At 39.1% G+C, this 17,407-nt stretch overlaps 1 protein-coding gene across 1 annotated transcript in view; it reads left to right on the top strand.

Annotated features, from left to right (window-relative positions):
• The first annotated feature begins 347 nt into the window (after positions 1–347).
• The window catches only part of tmem132e (transmembrane protein 132E), a 120,188-nt gene continuing 103,128 nt past the window's right edge, over positions 348–17,407 (top strand). The window contains exons 1-2 of the mRNA XM_046039884.1: positions 348–446; positions 1,096–2,062. Coding sequence (XP_045895840.1) covers positions 368–446; positions 1,096–2,062 — 1,046 coding nt within the window. The 5' untranslated portion in view covers positions 348–367. The remainder of the gene's footprint in view (positions 447–1,095; positions 2,063–17,407) is intronic.

Genomic DNA, 17,407 nt, shown 5'->3' on the forward strand with positions numbered 1-17,407 from the left:
CATGCACAGTCTAGGATTGAAAGAGCTGCTGCGTGGGGCTGAACCGCTCTTAAACCAAGACTTCAACCACGGGGAATTAGACAAGCACAAGTTCAAGAAGCTCGGTGGAACCTTTGTAGCCAGCAACAAGAACATGGCCAAGTGAAGAACTGCTGGAGCATATTGCTGTTTTCTTTTTTCACTTGTTTATTCTTCTTTTGTAACCCATGACAAAGATTTTCTAAAGAGAAACCAAAAAAAGAAACACTTTTTATGGAGTTCCTGCTGAGTAACAAAACCTTTTGAAGAAGCTTTCCTTTCAAAAACATCCTCTTGATTTTTTTACAGATTTAAAGGATGCGATTTAAATGATAAAACCATTTGGAATATGGGACTTTTAATCTGTGATTTGGACCATGGGGACAGGCTACTATGTTCTTGTGCTCAATTCTGGATAATTTTGATAAGTATGTCACATTTATTCTGTTTGTTCTACGATGATTCTGCCCTACTTTGATTTCACTGTAGTAACTTAGGTGTTAAGCTATGTTGCCTTGTTTTTCTCAACAAGTGCAGTGCAGTAAGTTGGATAAAATGTATACACTACTCAAATACAAACAGAAGTTTCTCATTTTATTCTGAAACTTAGGGTTCCCCGATGTCACTAGTGAGTTTGTATCTTTGTCAATTTTTTATAAAGATCTGAAAGAGTTTTGTGTGTGTTCTAGTTCAGATGTTGAAAAGCCAAACACTGATTGAGTGTGGTGATAAAGATCACGTGCCTTGCACCTTGACAATGTGAACAACATGTTTCACTGGTTAGCTTGTGTTCTGGACGCTTGACATGTTTTGTCCAATTATCATCTGATTAGCGTGTGTTGACCTTCTCCACTCTTCCTCTCTATGGCTGACTGAGTAGAGCAGACCTCTGTGATTTCCTGCTTATACCTCATTCATTGTTTTTACATTACTGACCCCTACTCTTTGTATCTCTTCATCAGAAATTGCAACTCCTATTGGCTTAACTTTACCTTAACTTTCTTAAATATTTCTGTTAATAAAAGATGAGTTGTATTTAAAGGTTTAACCTTTCTCTACTCCTTCCTATCTTCACAGCTCTTGCAGGTAAAATCTCTCCAACAAGCTCAGATGCCCTCCTCAGTTCCTCAGCAGTAACAGCCAGTCCTTCACCACCCAATGTGTACCTTCCCGCCAACTTCAAAATGTCCAATGCACAGCTTGCTTTCTTTTTGCGGGAGGCTCAGAACACAGGACAACCAGTTGGCGGCAGCAGTAAGAGCGGCAGTAGCCCCAGCACTGGACACCCGCTGCAGCGCTCTGAAAGTTTTGTGGTTTTTCAGACAAAAGACCTCCCTGCCATCAACATAAGCTTTGGACCTTTTGCCCGGGACCAGGCCCTGTCCAAGGAGTTGCTCCAGCCAGCTAGTCCACTGGATATTCCTGGCCAGCTGACAGTCAACTGGAAGGTGCGGGCCTTCATTGTTCAGGCGAGGGTCTTCTCCAACAACCCCACAGTCCAGGTGTTTTTCTACATCGCTGGCCGCGACTGGGATGACTTCAAGGCTCAGGACAAGCTGCCCTGCGTCCGTCTGCATGCCTTCCGGGATGTCCGTGAAATTAAAACCTCCTGCCGCATGAAAGGCAACCTGGCACAGTGCTTGGCCCAGCTGGAGCTGCCTCCGTCCTGGTTTAACACCAATGTAGCCCCACTGGGTCGGAGGAAAGGCTCCAGTGACGGGCTTTTGGATGGGTTAACCAGTGAGACCCTCCAGGCTGAGCTCTACTATACACTCCATGGGCCTAATCTGGATGGTGAGTGCAGTGAGGGCTCAGGTCATAGGGGTGGTGGTGTTTCCAGGGGAGAACCTCTGTCACAGCACCCCCTACTGCGCATTGGGAGCATCAGCCTGTACCAGGCCAGCCAAGAGCAGCTGCTGGTGGACAAGCAGTTAGACAAGAACATGTTCCTCAGGCTGCCTGAGAAGCCCCTGAAGCCTGGGGAAACCCTCAGAATCTTCCTCTACTTGATGCCCAACTCCTCTGTTGAACAGTTCACCCTCAAGTAAGTCTCCTTTAAAAAGTATACTTATGCCGCACTCTGTGTGTTCTGATTGCTTCCAAATTCATTCAGTTTCCATCCTGTCACATTTAATGCATATTTACACATTTACCTTTCGGAAAAAACATGATCAAGTTCTTTACATGCACAGGAGAATCTCATTCTGTTAAATTTCCTGTTTCCAAGCAGTCATATACACAAGAATTATCGATGAATAGATTATTTGCATGCTTCCTGGTAAACCACAGCCAACATGAGTCATTTCTATCCTGTCAAAAACTGCAGTCTTATATCTTCCTTTATAATTATGCTCATGCATAATCATCTATTTTGTCCAAGGTTTAGGCTTAAGGCAATAAGACTGCATGTAAACAAAGCTATGCAGTGTGAATGCTGAATCTTGTGAAGCCCCAGTGGACAGGATTGTAAGAAATATAGGATTTACATGTCCAGATAGCCCTCCATTTGGAACAATTATCACGGCACTGGATGTCTTAATTACGGTTTTGATAATCAGCCTCATTCAAAGCAGAATAATTAGATAGGTTAAGGTTTTACATAACCTCAAAATTAATTGCAGCATTTTATGATGGCGTAAGATCATGGTGTGTATGCAAGTGTAGTCAATGTTATGTAATTCCAATCCACAAAATATTCTCTGTCTTGGGCTTTCCAGCACATGAGTTGCAATGCCATGTGTGTTCATTAAAGGTCTAAAGAGCCAAATGAGCACTTTATGCCATATTTCATCCTTCTGATTAATTCCCTCTTCACTGGGCCAAGTGATGTGCCAGCAGTAATTTAATTCAGGTAAGATAAAGAGAAGAAGACAGGGTTAAAGTGTAGCAGCACTGTACAGTTCACCTTTTCAAGTGGTGGCTCAACATCCAGAGATTTTTCTCTCAGGACAGGATTGTATGAATAATGTGCTGTGAACAGGTGCTCAAAGCAGTTTGTGTATAAACGGCCTGTGCTGTTTGACCAGGTAATAGTTTTGGATTACGCATAGAAATGCCTTGCTACACTACACTGTGGTATTTCAAGCTCATGCAGTATTACTATAGAAGACAACAACCTGAATCCACGATGTGGGCAACAATGTTATCTTTATTATAAATATCTTTATGTGGGGCTCATTATCGTATAGCATAAACATTAACAATTATTGACAGCAACATTTTTATATTCTGACATTAGAACTGTGTCTCAGAAGGACCACAATGGTTGCTGAAGTGAATATTTGCCAGTGTTAAATTTCGTTTGACTCTGCCTATGGAAATGGGGCAAAGGGAGCATGAGGTTCTGCTTGGATCTCCGGTCTCTGCACTTCTTTCCTCTACACGGTTGTCAACGCAATATTCAGGGTTAGAGAATAAATTATTATTTGGACTTGACAAAGCTTGAGGACGGAACGTTTTTCTATGCTTGTAGGCGTGAAGACAGCGAGAAGAGAAATGTGAGGAACCCAATGTTACCAACTTACTCAGGAATGATGATGAAACACACTGTAAATATGATTGTTGCGTACTTAACTTTAGAGATTTGTAGGGTATTAATTAAGCCTCAATAACTCATTAAGCAAAAACATGGTAGCACCTGTAATTTTAATCAATATTATTCAGAAATATTTGTTTGTCTTTAAAAACCTCAACAGTTGATTGACATGACACCTCCACAGCAATAACGTCCTGATACAGCAACCTTTTAACACTAAGTACTATTCACTAAACACTAAATAATTATTCTTCATCACCCATTGACAAAGCCTTGACAACAACCTCATAACAGTTTATTGATGCACTTGTTAATATATATGCTGTTGTATCTTAACATCAGCACTGATTAGGTTTAATTGTATAGACTCTACCTCTCACCACAGGAGTTTACCAATTCAATGAAATTCAATTTTATTTATATCATGCTAATTCATAACAACTCTTTGTAATGTTATTAACATAGACCCAGCAGTTTCCTACCATGAGCAAGCACTTTGCAACACAGGCAGGAAAAAAAAATACCTTTTAGCAAGTAGAAGACAGAACTGTGACTAAGTAAAGGTAGTTGTACAGACAGAAAATAAAAGTACTAGTAATGATATCAATATTAATGATAAAAATAATTGTCATAGTAACAAATTGTAGCATGTAGCAATGGATGTCAAGCAGAAACATGGGGGCAACAGTCATCCAACAAATGCAGATCCAGACCCCACAGCTCCAGAGCCAGAAACACCTGCAGAAAGTGACAGAAGGGGAGATGAGAGGGACGACAAAGCACAAAACTACAAGACAGGGAAAAAGTCGAGTTAGTAACATGCATTAATGGGAAAAGAATGCAAACAGATAGACCTAAAAACACTAAGACAGCAAAACCGTTTTTGTGTTACTTACCTTTCCACTTGAAAGATTATGTAAGAGTTCCTCCTAATTAAACTTCATATCCTTTGGGAAATTATAGTAGCTTACAAAGGACAATGCCAAAACATAGAAGCAACTTCTGGACATTTGCCTTGAAATTTCATTGCTGTCCTCCGGTGATCATAGTTGGATTGCAAAAATAGTGGTGAAACCTGCCCTGTGTGACCCTACAAACATGGCTCTATACAGACTAATCATTTGATATGAAACACTGATTAGTATTTTAAAATTAAAAATAGAATAATTTACCGACTTCTTGGTACAAACTGTGTTTGTGTAATTTCATGAATAATCAACAAAATGAAGCAGACTTCTTGACTGTAGAGTGATATGAATACATTTCAAAAGGCACCCTGTTATTTTCAAATAAAATCGGCCAATTTCTCACAAGTTGATGCCATTTTTTAACCCTGCATTTATTTAATATGTGAAGGATGGTCAATCCAGGGATACTAGCATGTTTTCATCATATCAGCAGGAGCCAGAGGGTAGCTGAAATGAATTTATGAATTAATGCTTTGGATTTGGTTTTTGTGTGTATATTTACATATGTTGTCACAGACCTCCTTCCTGTAGCCGGACTAGAGTGCTAACCATTCATTATCAAATTCCCAACCCCGAGGAAACGCAAGCATTTGTCTTCAGACTTTCAGAGTAACATTTACACTCCTTAAGACCTCCTCTGTAAAATGTATGAACTAGTGTCAGTCATAATATTATATATTATAATAAGTCTTCCATAACCCAGAGTCTGTGCTTGACAGTGTTCTTCACTTTCACTGATTCACTACTTCATCTGAAATCTAGATTAGAGAATAGTTTCATTAAATCAGAGAAAAGGGTGGATGTGGGAATCTGTCAGTCAGGGCGTGGTGTGACAAAGTTACAGCAAGGCTTTGTAGTACAAGAGGAAGGCTTTGTCATATCCCCTGCCTCTTGAAACATTTAGCTGACCATGTTAGCATCCATACACTGCTGCAATTCTTAGGCAGGCTGCCTCTTTGAGCCTCTCACAGGAATGGAAATGAGGAGTGATAAAACAAGAGAGTTAAAAAAGAGATCGGGCAGGGAGAAGAAAGCCCAGTGTGAGCCTCCTGAGTGACTCAACTCAATAGAGTGTGAATTGAATAGTTCTGGAAGCCAACTGTCAAGTCGTCCCTGCGCATCGAGGAAGATGATTAAAGATGCAATAAGGAGTATCTTTAAAGATGAATCAGAAGGCCTCCTCTTCATCCTCCTCTGACTCCCCCTTTGCCTCTGTCATTCCTTCCAATTTTCTTTCTTTTCAGTCGTCCAGCTTTGAAGATCTGTGTTATTGCAGATGATGGCATGCCAGGCAGGCAAAAGGGCAAAGTCTCGCCACTTGTGGAATCTGCCCTAGTTTTCCTGTGGCCACAGCAGCGCTGTCAGAAACATGCGGTGTGTGGGCCTACATGAGTATGTCCTGCAGTAGAATAGGGAGTAGTGGTGTGTCAAATCTGGTTACCATGGCAATACAGTAATAGTGTGCGTTGTTGTATTTAATGTTATCTAGCATGCTCTGCTTGTCCTGATGCAGAAGGCATGTCTTTTGCAGTGTAAAAAAATTTTTTTTTAAATATTATACTGTATTCTATAACAGTCACTCCATCAATACATGGTTCATGAAAGGTGCTCTACTCATCACAAAGTACAGAAAAAAAGTATTGTGCGCCACAGAAAAAATATTAGAGAATTACAATTTCAACAGAGAATTCAATGTCACAACATTAGATAACCTAATTTAATGAAAAGGGATTTCTGTGTTGTTGTGCTAAAAAAAAATGACACTGACTTCTGAGCACCAAACCTAACAGCAAAATACCTGGGATCTCACAGGGTGTTTGTTTTTTTACCCGCTCATCTTGTGCACTGTATAGACAGTACATAAATCACAATGTCACAATGGTAAAGTCACAGTGGCTGGAGACGCTCAGGGAATTCTGTTATTAAAATCCTCTTTAGACACTCATTCACTTGCGGTTTTGTTAAACTTCAGTAATCTGTTTTTTTGTAATTGCTCAAATGACTACATAGAATGTGAAAGGCTCCCATAGTAATGAACCCACAGAGAATCTATCAGGCAGATAGTTGGCAAGTAGCTGGTTAGATTAGATTAGATTGTTTTATTAGCCAGTATAAGCAAACAACAAATAGACAATATACTTCAACATGTAATGTAATGCAGTGGGTAAATGGTGCTACGTTTGCACCTCTTGTCCAAACTAAAACGGCGAAAACGAAGACTTAAAACAGAGAAGTTTGAAAATGCTGCTCACCCGGTTTTTCGTTTTAAAACTCCGGGTAGCGTTTTAGTGTGGACAGGCAAAAACAGAGGACTTTAGAAATGCAGACGCTCACATTTGGCTCTCTTATAAGTCATGCAAAGCAGAAACACAATGCTACTTTTTATTAAAATATTTTTACTGTGCAAATAACACTTATAGCCAACACTTGTACTGTGCATGTCGCCGTTTAATTTGGGACGACTTCCAGTCTGTTTTCTACCGCCACAGCTGCTTTTAAATCCCGTGTAATTCAGTAGCGCTCGTTATTGCTCCAAGCAAAAAAAATTTGGAAAGAATCTAAAATCTGTGATTTTTCATCTGCATAACTTTATGCTTTCGCCAAATCTTCTGTAACTCTTGAAATAGACCATCTGTTTCATGTTTACACCGGCACGCACATGCCCGGTATACATGAGCAACCACTGGATGAGCATATTCAGTCGTTTTAATATAGACGGCGCTAAAACGCTGGTGTGGACAGCGATCGTATTCGTTTTAAACTGGTGAATGTAAGGCTCCATCCACACTACTCCGTTTAAAACAGAGTAGTGTGGATGGGGCCTTACATTCATCAGTTGGCCAGAAACATGACCCAAAATGAATGCTAATGTGGCTCTGTGTCTGCTGGATGTGTAAATTGCCATTTGCTAACACGTTGGCCTTAACAGCTTTATTAGGAGATCAGAGGCGTGTGTTTTTTTGCTTCTGGGGTTTGTTTGTTTCTAGTTTCAGATAGAAACATTGAGACAGTAATAAAGAGTAATCAGTCAAATCTCACTAAATGTTCCAAACATAAGCTTGTTGTCTTATTTTGCTGTCACGTTTGGCTCTTGGGACACTGTCACAGCTTTAAGGACACATCAACAATTTTCCCCCCGCTGCATTTACTAAACTCTGTCTCTAGACGTACTCTGTACTGTGTAATAACTCAGACCCCCCCCCAAGTGCTGTCAAATTATTTCTGATTGGCTGGAAAGCATGCATGTTATCATACCATGTGGCACAATACTAGCTTTTATCCCTTTATCTGCTTTCCATTTGTGAACACACACAGGTAAATTTTTATTTCAACACAAGCACAAAGGCAAGCACTAACTTTTACAGTTGCTAATGAAATGATAATTATTACCACTATAATAGAACTAACCTGACTTTGCCAAAGAGCTGCAGCTGGTAGGGAGCCAGAAATATTGTGTTCATTGCTTTTTTTCATATTTGAGATGCGGGATATCAAAAGGTCATGTAAGAAGCTTAACCTGAATAAGACTTTAAAGAGCAGCTAAGTCACTGTATATAGGTAAATACAGTCAATGATGAGCTGACAATTTAGATTTTGGTGAGTCACTGACATTTTCACTGAAGTAAACACAGCCTTGTCGGAGTACAGACAGTAAATTCATATTATCCTCATCTATGTGCATGGTACAAGTACTCCAGAGCCCTGGGTACAACATGCAGTATTCAAATGCCCTGGCTCCAAATAAAGGCTTGAGGAGAGAAAGCACAGTGGAAGCCAGGGAGAGTGACCCACATTCAGCAGTAGTGGCTTCATCCCCGGCAGCTAGATGCTTGCTTGCGCCTCGTAGGGAACACAGCAACTTCCTGACCTCAGCCTCTGCTTCCTGCCAGCTCTGCGGTCTCGCTCCGCTCCATGTCCCACGTCTCATTGTCGCTGTCAGTGTCTGCTCGTCTTTTCCTGATGCTTTGATGGGAAATGTCAGCACCTCTCGCTTTGGAAGCGTCCGCGCGTTCAGATCGTATGACTCGGGAAGTGATGCCTCTGCCGTGGGCCGTCTTGTCACGACACATCGGGTGACATGGAGAACCGCTGTTTATCAGCACTCATCTCTGATAAAAGAGGAGGAGGTCAGGAGAGTGTTGCTCTCTTCAGAGTGCTTCCACTTTCACAATGACAAAGAAAATGAACCCTCTCTATTAGGCCATACTGGACTGCACCATCACTACTGCTTCCTCTACTGCTTCCTTCATTTCTTTTGTCTTTTTTTTCTGAACTGTGAACAAGTTCTTTGAGGTCAAGCAGCAGGGGGGAAAGTATTTACCATTGTGAACTTTAATATGTGTGGATTTCCTCTTAAAGGCTCTTGGCACACATCACAAAAGGGGGATATACTGTATGTGCCAAGAGTTTAATGAAATGGGCTGTTTTGAGCTTGAGTTAGTATTTTAATGTTTAAAGAAAGTTGCATGTGTCAGCTCTCTACACCATGCGAAATGCAGATATTTATGCAGGTTTATTCCAGTGCTTGGCTACTACTAAAGTAATTCAGCCCTTTTCTAACCTTGAATGGGCAAGCTGAGTAACATTGTTTAAGTAATTCTAGTTTATACGCTTGGAAGATTCTTATTTTAGACCCCATCTTATTGAGGGCCTTTTTGTATGCTCAGCATGTCACTGAGTGTTGATTTGGATACAAACAAACAGTGAGCCAGGCACAACCAATTAAGTTAAACATTCTACCTAACTCATCTCAAACCCAGAAAGTTAATCTGAGTCAAGTAAACTGCTGTAAACTCACTAGTTCACTATTTTCTAAATTTGCATGTTTATCTTCTTCCCACCCTACAAGTACAGCCTGTTAATATTCACTTTTGTTTACGTAGTTAGCCAGAAGAGTCTCAGTTTTATCAGTAGACGTATCACATTCTCATCGGGGCACAAAAAGTTGTGCACTATTAATGCACAAATTTGAAATAATGAAATAAAGCTTTTCATGTCTCACCGATCACTGACACACATACAGCTGATTACAACTTTCTTTAGACCAGTGCAATCGAATGGACAAAATAATGCCATACATTTCAGAGCTTTCTTTGCCAATCCGTAGATTAACTCTAAATGAAAGTGTTTAAAGCCAAACCGATGCAAAAGAACTAAGCAGAGAGCGTAAAATGAAAAGCACTCTAGTATTTTACATTATATTAATTAAAAGGATTAATGAAAGCCGTTTAGACTACAAAAGGGCTCCACACTGATACTTAGCAGTGGGAATAGATGATAGGGATGAAACTGTGCGGCCTTCTCTCCAAACATGTGGTTTTGAAATCGCATGACCTGTGATTAAAAAAAAAAAAAAAAAAGAAGATATGAAATGATTTTGCCGCAAAGCCTGAGCAAATCTCAAAGGTCCAGCACAATTAACACTGTCAGAAAGAATTCATTCAAGTTTGATTAATAAGTATTTAATGGGGAAAATGGGTGCTGATTATACCATCTTGTGCATTTTTCACAACATCCTAGATGTCATTATTATACATACTCCTATTATTTTGCCTGATATTTAGTTTCTTTGGAAACGGTAGGATATTTGCTCTCAATTAAAACAGTTCTGTGACTCAACAATTGTGTTTAATGAGCCCACTAGCAGGTCCAGCAGGTTTGAAGAGGTTAAAACATGTTGTACTCTGCGGGTACCCTTTCAGGGTTTTCTATAAATGCTATCTTATTGATATGTAGGTCTCATACTTTGGGAAGTTAGTTGTCATCAAATGTCTGTTTGTCTGACAGATGGAGAAACACTCTGTACTTTTCCACTTTTTCCAAAGCATATTTGAATATTTCCAGTTCCTCCTGCAGAATGCAGTAGTTCATAGTGGCATCCTGAGAGATAAACTGACAAAAGCTCAGAGCTCCTCATTTCCTTGGTCTGCAAGGTAATCAAACAAGCAGTCCTCAGGTATAAAAAGTATGTATTTAATTTGACTACAGAGGCTTACGTTAATTGTTTTATCTTTGCAAATTCATTTTCCTGTGCTCCAAATGAAACTGCAAATCTTTCAATCACCAAATGTGTTTGTCCTCTTTCCAAACACATTTCTTTGTTTTCATCTCGACAGGTTTATGTTCAGTCTCCCAGAAAATGTGTTTGGTTGTACTGTCACTCAAGTTGTGAAATATTGTGATGTCTCTTCAGGAATGTAGATTGAAGGAATGTTTTATTTACTGGTCCTGTATTTATGTCTGTTGTTTAGTATATTTTGTTTTTGACCTCTTTGCCCATAAGACATGCTTGCATATTTTTAAATGGTCCTGATAATGTTGACAGAGATACAGATATTGAGGAATTTATGCTACTAATTCTCTTAATTATAATTTGAGACTTTACAGTAGAAGGTGCATCTTTTATGTTGATATGTTTTGACAGTTACTTACTAATGGCCAAGACTTTGAATGATTAACATCTTCATCTGATCAGAAGGTAAATTTAACTTGACTTTCTGAGTAGATCAAGAATCAACCATGTCTGACTTTTGATATAATCTGAAGAAATTTTGGAATAGCATTGAACCCTCTCTTGATTGTATATCTTTCCAAAATCTCCCCAAGAGTAACTCATCCAGAAAGTCACAAGAACATTCAACAAGACACATTTAAGTATCAGCAGAACTTAGCTTCATCCTGTGGTTGTGACTTAATTATTTTAAGTACACAAAGTGAAAAATTTGAGTAATGGCAGAATAGCTGGGTATATTCCACAATGTGAATGGCCATGTCAAGAGAACCAGAAAGCACATCTGGAGCAACTCTTAATGGGCAGATGAATCACAAGAGAAACTTTAAAAAAAATCAAAATGAGTTGGTAAACCCCCAAAACTCTGATTAACAGTAGTTCTGCATTAACAGTGGATCAAATTACCCCACACGTCTGGGAGAGACTCATTCATTCATCAAGACGTGTTTGGCTGCAGATAGTGCTGCTAAATGTGCTGTAATCAGTTATTGTGTTGCTTTTTTACACTACTGAAATGGGTGTTGCATAACTTTATTTAAGAAATAAATGAGTGACAGAACGTGTTCTCACTCTATTGCTTTTTATCTAATAGCAAATTTCAGTCCATGATTGGATGACATTCAGTGAGGAAAAAGCAATAATGCGGAAACTCAGACGTGGGGAATATGTGTAGATTGATAGGCAGGTAGTGAGGCATCTGCCCTGAGAGGTTATCGTATTTCATAGTCAGCATCAAATTTCTGTCCCCCATCCTCCTCCATTAGATCATTTTCTACCTGCACAAAGCAACCCTCCTCCAACACATATAGCCTTATGTGGTTATCTTCAAAACCTGTAGGGGTTTAGGAGACAAGACTAAGATAAGCCATATTTTCTACTGCAGGCAGCCTCCATTTACCTGTCCCTCCCTCTTTCATGTTGTCAGAGACAGAAATTGGCGAGGTTTTATTACTATCTCTCCCTCCCTCCCTCCCTCCTGCTTTTTTTATGATGCCTGCCAAGAGATTTGCCGAGCCAATCTGTAGTTATAGACACAGCTCTACTCAGCGTGAAGGATTGTACTGCCCAGTAGGCTACAGTTTCAAAGAAGGCAGTGGTGTGGAGAAGTTGCATCTTCCCACCACAAGTAACTTTTGATTTTAATGATGTACTCTTTGCCTTGAGTGAATGTTCTCCGCAGATGTTATTTGCAAAACTAAACATCAAAATCCTGTATAGAAAGATCAAGAGATGCACTGTCTACTGCTGTCCTGAGGGCAAGAATCCTGGTCATATACAGCTGCAGTAAATTGTGTATTTACAAGGTAAACAGTTTCAGCTTTTGAACGAAAGTTCCCTTGCATTTTTGTTTTATGTGTGAGGCTGTTAACATGTTAACGTGGGCCATTTGTGATTCCAGATGTAGTCACAATCTTGTATTCACTGTAAATACTGGACGGTTGGAAGTCACAACAGGCCTGAGAGGGAGGAGTGAAACAGAAGTCAGTCATAAGGCTGGATTCATAATGGCATATTGAAGGCAGAGTCGTGCTGTTCCATGCCGATATAAATGCACCTTGGCAAAATTTTTCTCCCTATTATGCAGCATAATGGAAGTAATGGTAAATGAATAATAGGTAAGATAATGTATTGTGAGCACATGGGAAAGTAGCCAAACTCAATGGAAGAAATTCTGATAAAGACATGATTGGGTTAATGCATATTCATAAAACATGGCAGCCATCCCAGACCGGTAATCTAATGATTGTAAATGCATGAATTGGGTTTTCCACTTCCTTCTGGTGGCACAGTCTGCATGATATGCCTCGCCACGTTTTTACTCTTTCCACATTTTCATTTGAAACAGGACATTATTCATTCTATCATCTGCAGTGATGTACTTCAGTGGCAGAGAGCTTTTAACTCAATGTATGGCACTGCCTGCCTGCCAATATAGCATATTGTTCAAGTGTTTTGGCATACAATGAAGAACAGTCGCATCGCCAGAAATTCAAATTTTCCATCACACCGAAGGACAAGCTTGTTTTGCTTCCATGAAACCAAATAACTGAAAAAGTCACATTACTTTTACGCTGATGGAATTTGATGTCACGTTGGGTTTTGGCCCAGAAACCTCGTGGTCCAGTTGGTACATAGACACTTGGATCCACACTAGGTCTTTTTAAGGAGAGTTTTTAATGAAGGTCTACAGTAATCATCTATAATCGGATATTGGCAAGGTAACCTTAGGCCAGCAAAGACATGGCTGGAGTCCACCCATCACTCTACAATATTTCCCTGGTGGACTAACCTGCAGCCATGAGATTGGCTGGGTTCCTGTTTCCAGGAATGCCAGCTCTGGGTAAGTATCACTCCTTTGCTGGGTTGCAGGAGCTGCACCCTGAAGGGTTGCACTGATTTTAGTGTACCTCCTCTGTATCAACATGCTTCATGGTCATATGCACATGTTGGCTTGCCGTCTGTTTTTTCTCATTCACTGGTTGATAAACTTACATGTACACAGATCTATACAGACTGACTGTTGCAGAAAGGATATGGAACTTTGCAATTTGCCAAAATTTGTTGATAATTCAATTTACTTTGTGTAATGTTTGCTCCTCAGATGATGGTGTTTGAGGTTAAAGAATCTTCCTGCTGCTATGGGCTGCTACACTTGGAGTTAATTGTCCCTCCTTTTACTCAGCAACCTAAAACCCCAATTCAGTTTGCACCTTTGAAATTAAGATAAAACATTTACTTGCTCTTTTCACCAGAATATATTAATAGAAACTACTAACAAAGCGAGTTGTTATGAAAGCATAAAACAAACATCTTATACAGAAATATTTATTCATTTCAAACATATTCTTGAATGTGTACATATTTGTACATAAATCATCAAGGTAAAGAAAGTATGCAGTGCGGTAGGTGCCTTTTTTTTAAAGTGGGATCCATTACCTATGTAAACATTATATATGCTGTAGCAGAGCGGTTTAAAGGGAGTTCATAACAGTTCCACAGTGTGGTGTTCTTTGCCCCTGGCTATTGCTACTGTATCTCTTTAACAATTTGGGGGTGATGTCTAACAACTGCAAATTGCATTTATATGTGGTCAGTATTATCTGCAAGAATAGTGTGATAGCTCCAGGACTGACAACCAATGAAGCCCAGCTCTTCCTACCACAATGTGTGAAACCTTTTTTCTTTCATCTTATTTCTTTGTTCTTCTCGGAGGAGGAGTGGGCTCCCGAGTGTAGGTTCCCGCAGCTGGAAGGTTGTTATGTTAGGAGGATTTGAATTAGAATAATTTTGAGCACACTCCTCAAAATTGATGCCTCCCAGCAAACTAGGACAGATTTGTTATGGCCATTTGCAATGCCCTCCCATGCTCTTTTATGGCTGTTTAGCAATCCAGACTCACAGCTCTGCACCGACTCGTGAACTCTGACATTTATTTTTTCTTACTTTTGCAGTGCATCCTCAAATCATTTGGTATATTAGTTAGCATAAAACGTTCATTTTTTAAAAATAGTCTGTATGATGTAAATTTCTAACCATATCCAAGAAACATAATTCTCCTCGGTGGTGAGGTTTTAAGGAATGTGGTTGTCTTTGTTTATTCCTCTGTGTGAAGTGTTTTGTTTAAGAAAGCAGTTCTTCATGTTGTAGCACTAGAAAGCATCCTGCAGCAGAGGGACCAAGAGAGACAGAAAACTGTGTTGTTATTTCAGGCTTGAAGGCTTTTCTGTAATTTTTTGTTGTTCTTAATGGAAAATTCCGTTTTTTGTTTTTTACACACTGAATCTTTCCACAGTTCTCGTCATTATCAACTTCTAGAGTCAAAAGAGCACAGAAAAAGGTCAAATAGGTGGTCGGAAAATTATTTTTGAAGACTGACCATCTGGTTCAACTTTTTCCTACTGAGTTTTCTGTCCAACAATGTGCTCATTTTTGGTTTTTTAGTAATAGTTTAGATGAGATGGCTAAAATATAGTTTTGTTGTCTCTGTTGTAGTAATGTTGCCATAAATAGGACACAGGTTGAAATGTTTCTTGTAATTGTGATGTTTCACCCTACAGACCGTATGGATCATTATTTTCTTCCTTCATTAACAATGAGTGGTTTGTAAGAAAGTTGCCGTAGGAAGTTTCAACTACTTAGTATTTGAATTGACTACAGTTAATTACGTCTCCATCAAGATAGCCTCCATTAGGTCTCTGCCCACCCACAAAGAAACTGTTAAGGACTACAATAATCACTGAGTGTTACAGCCCACAGAGGGGAGACTGTTGGAATTGAATCTGACACTTTTCCTTAATGTTTTCAAACAAATATATTGACCGTGCACTCATTCATTGTTTGTAAAGGATCTAATGTCAATTTTAATGTATATCTGACCAGTCAAAAGCTTGTTCTAAAACATTGTCCAGATATCTATATTAAGCAGCTGATAATCCTAGATTCAAGCTACATTACCAGTTAGCTCTTATTGGTGAAATAAACCTACCTAAGGGATAAACTGACTACACACAAAAAAGGTAGTGACAATGTAAGCAGCTTCCATTTTTTCCTTGGTTAGTAATATTAGTGATGGACTCAGCTGAGGAAGTACTTTTTTCCTCCACCTCGTCCATTATTTTCCTATATTTGAACTCTTGATTATTTTCATCTCTTCATTTTCTATGCAGTTTTGGCCACATTTGCACTTGACTTTTCCTTGAAGCTGTTCCTGAAATCCACAGGCTCGCAGCTTCAGCAAAGCCAATGTTATATCAGAAGTCTTGTGTTTTCTGCCTTTTAGTATCATTTCATTTGAATGTCCATGTTCTTGCTAATATAAAATTTGAAATTAAATTTGACATATTTGTCAAATTTTTCATGGTCACACGAACACAATGCTCTTTAGCTAAACAGCTGGATCATAAACTGTTGCGTTCATTGTTGTCCATTAAGTGCATCAATATTGCAAATAATTACTTCTGTTAAAAATCTGGTTATACTGTCTGTACAAGAAGTTAAACATGTCAGCCAATAAGAATCAAGAATTCTCTGTAGCAGATCAATATGCCATCCATGTAAACATGTAATCCAATGATAAATTATATTAGTATTTAAGATCATTCTTTCATTCACTTTTCCTATGAGTGGAGAAATGATCCTGATGGCCTGTATTGCCTTACTACATTAAATGTATGTTAACAACACCTGTGCTTTGACTCTCAGCTCATATATAAATCTTAAATGTTTCATAATTGAAAATTATGATATGTGAGACAGCATAAATCCTTCTAGGGAAAGACCCCTCTGTCGTTACCCCCAGCACCACCCTCGACTCCACTCCAGCCACACTCCAACCTGACATGTCATTTGTCACTCACTTATACAACACCTGCTACTGCATTTGAAAGCTGATAGCTTAACCCTATTTGCATCAACCCTTTAATCCTTTGAGATTCAGGTTTGGAGATCTGACAGTGGCATATTTATTGCCTTTCAAAATCATTTTGACAAGAAAATCATCCATTTGGCAAAAGAGAGACTGATACTGAGGTATTGTAGCGAGGTCTGCTGTGTAAGTGAGACAGCGTGATGGAGAGAGCCAAATAGCTGAGTATTACAGCAGGAAGAATCAGATCAGCAATATTTAAACTTTAAACTGTAAGGAGATTGTAGATTATAAAGAAGTAAATGCGCAATGGTGGAGTATATTAACTAAAACCTAATTTTACAATAAACACAGGCTGTCAGCAATTATGTTTTAACTGTATGATCTGCTTTATGTTATGTTTTACACATCTGAACCTGAGTCATCCTAATGTTTGTGTATTGAGTTATTTTTGGCTACTTGTCTGGGATTAGATCTTCATTTTTATTTCATTCCTTTTTAGAGAAGAGATTAAAATTTTAATCAAAATTAAAAATAAACAATCGGTTGTGAACAGTTTGGAATACTTTATAAGTTTACTACAATGTACAGTGGGGGAAATAAGTATTTGACCCCTTGCTGATTTTGCAGGTTTGCCCACTTACAAAGAATGCAACAATCTATAATTTTAATCATATGTACATTCTAACAGTGAAAGACAGAATCCCAAAGAAAATTCCAGAAAATCACATCATATGAATTTATAAAAATTGATGACCATCTGATGAGGAAAAACAAGTATTTGACCCCCTACCAAACAGCAAGTATTCTGGCTCCTACAAGCCAGTTAGTCTTTCTTTAAGACACAGCCCCAATCCCAACCAATTATCTACATCAAATACACCTGTCTCACCTCGTTACCTGTATAAAAGACACCTGTCAACACCCAAACAACCAGCATCCAACATCACCACCATGGGCAAGACCAAAGAGCTTTCTACGGACATCAGGGACAAGATTGTTGATCTGCA

Source organism: Micropterus dolomieu, linkage group LG23 (genome assembly GCF_021292245.1).
Source record: "Micropterus dolomieu isolate WLL.071019.BEF.003 ecotype Adirondacks linkage group LG23, ASM2129224v1, whole genome shotgun sequence".
Classification (NCBI taxonomy): domain Eukaryota; kingdom Metazoa; phylum Chordata; class Actinopteri; order Centrarchiformes; family Centrarchidae; genus Micropterus; species Micropterus dolomieu.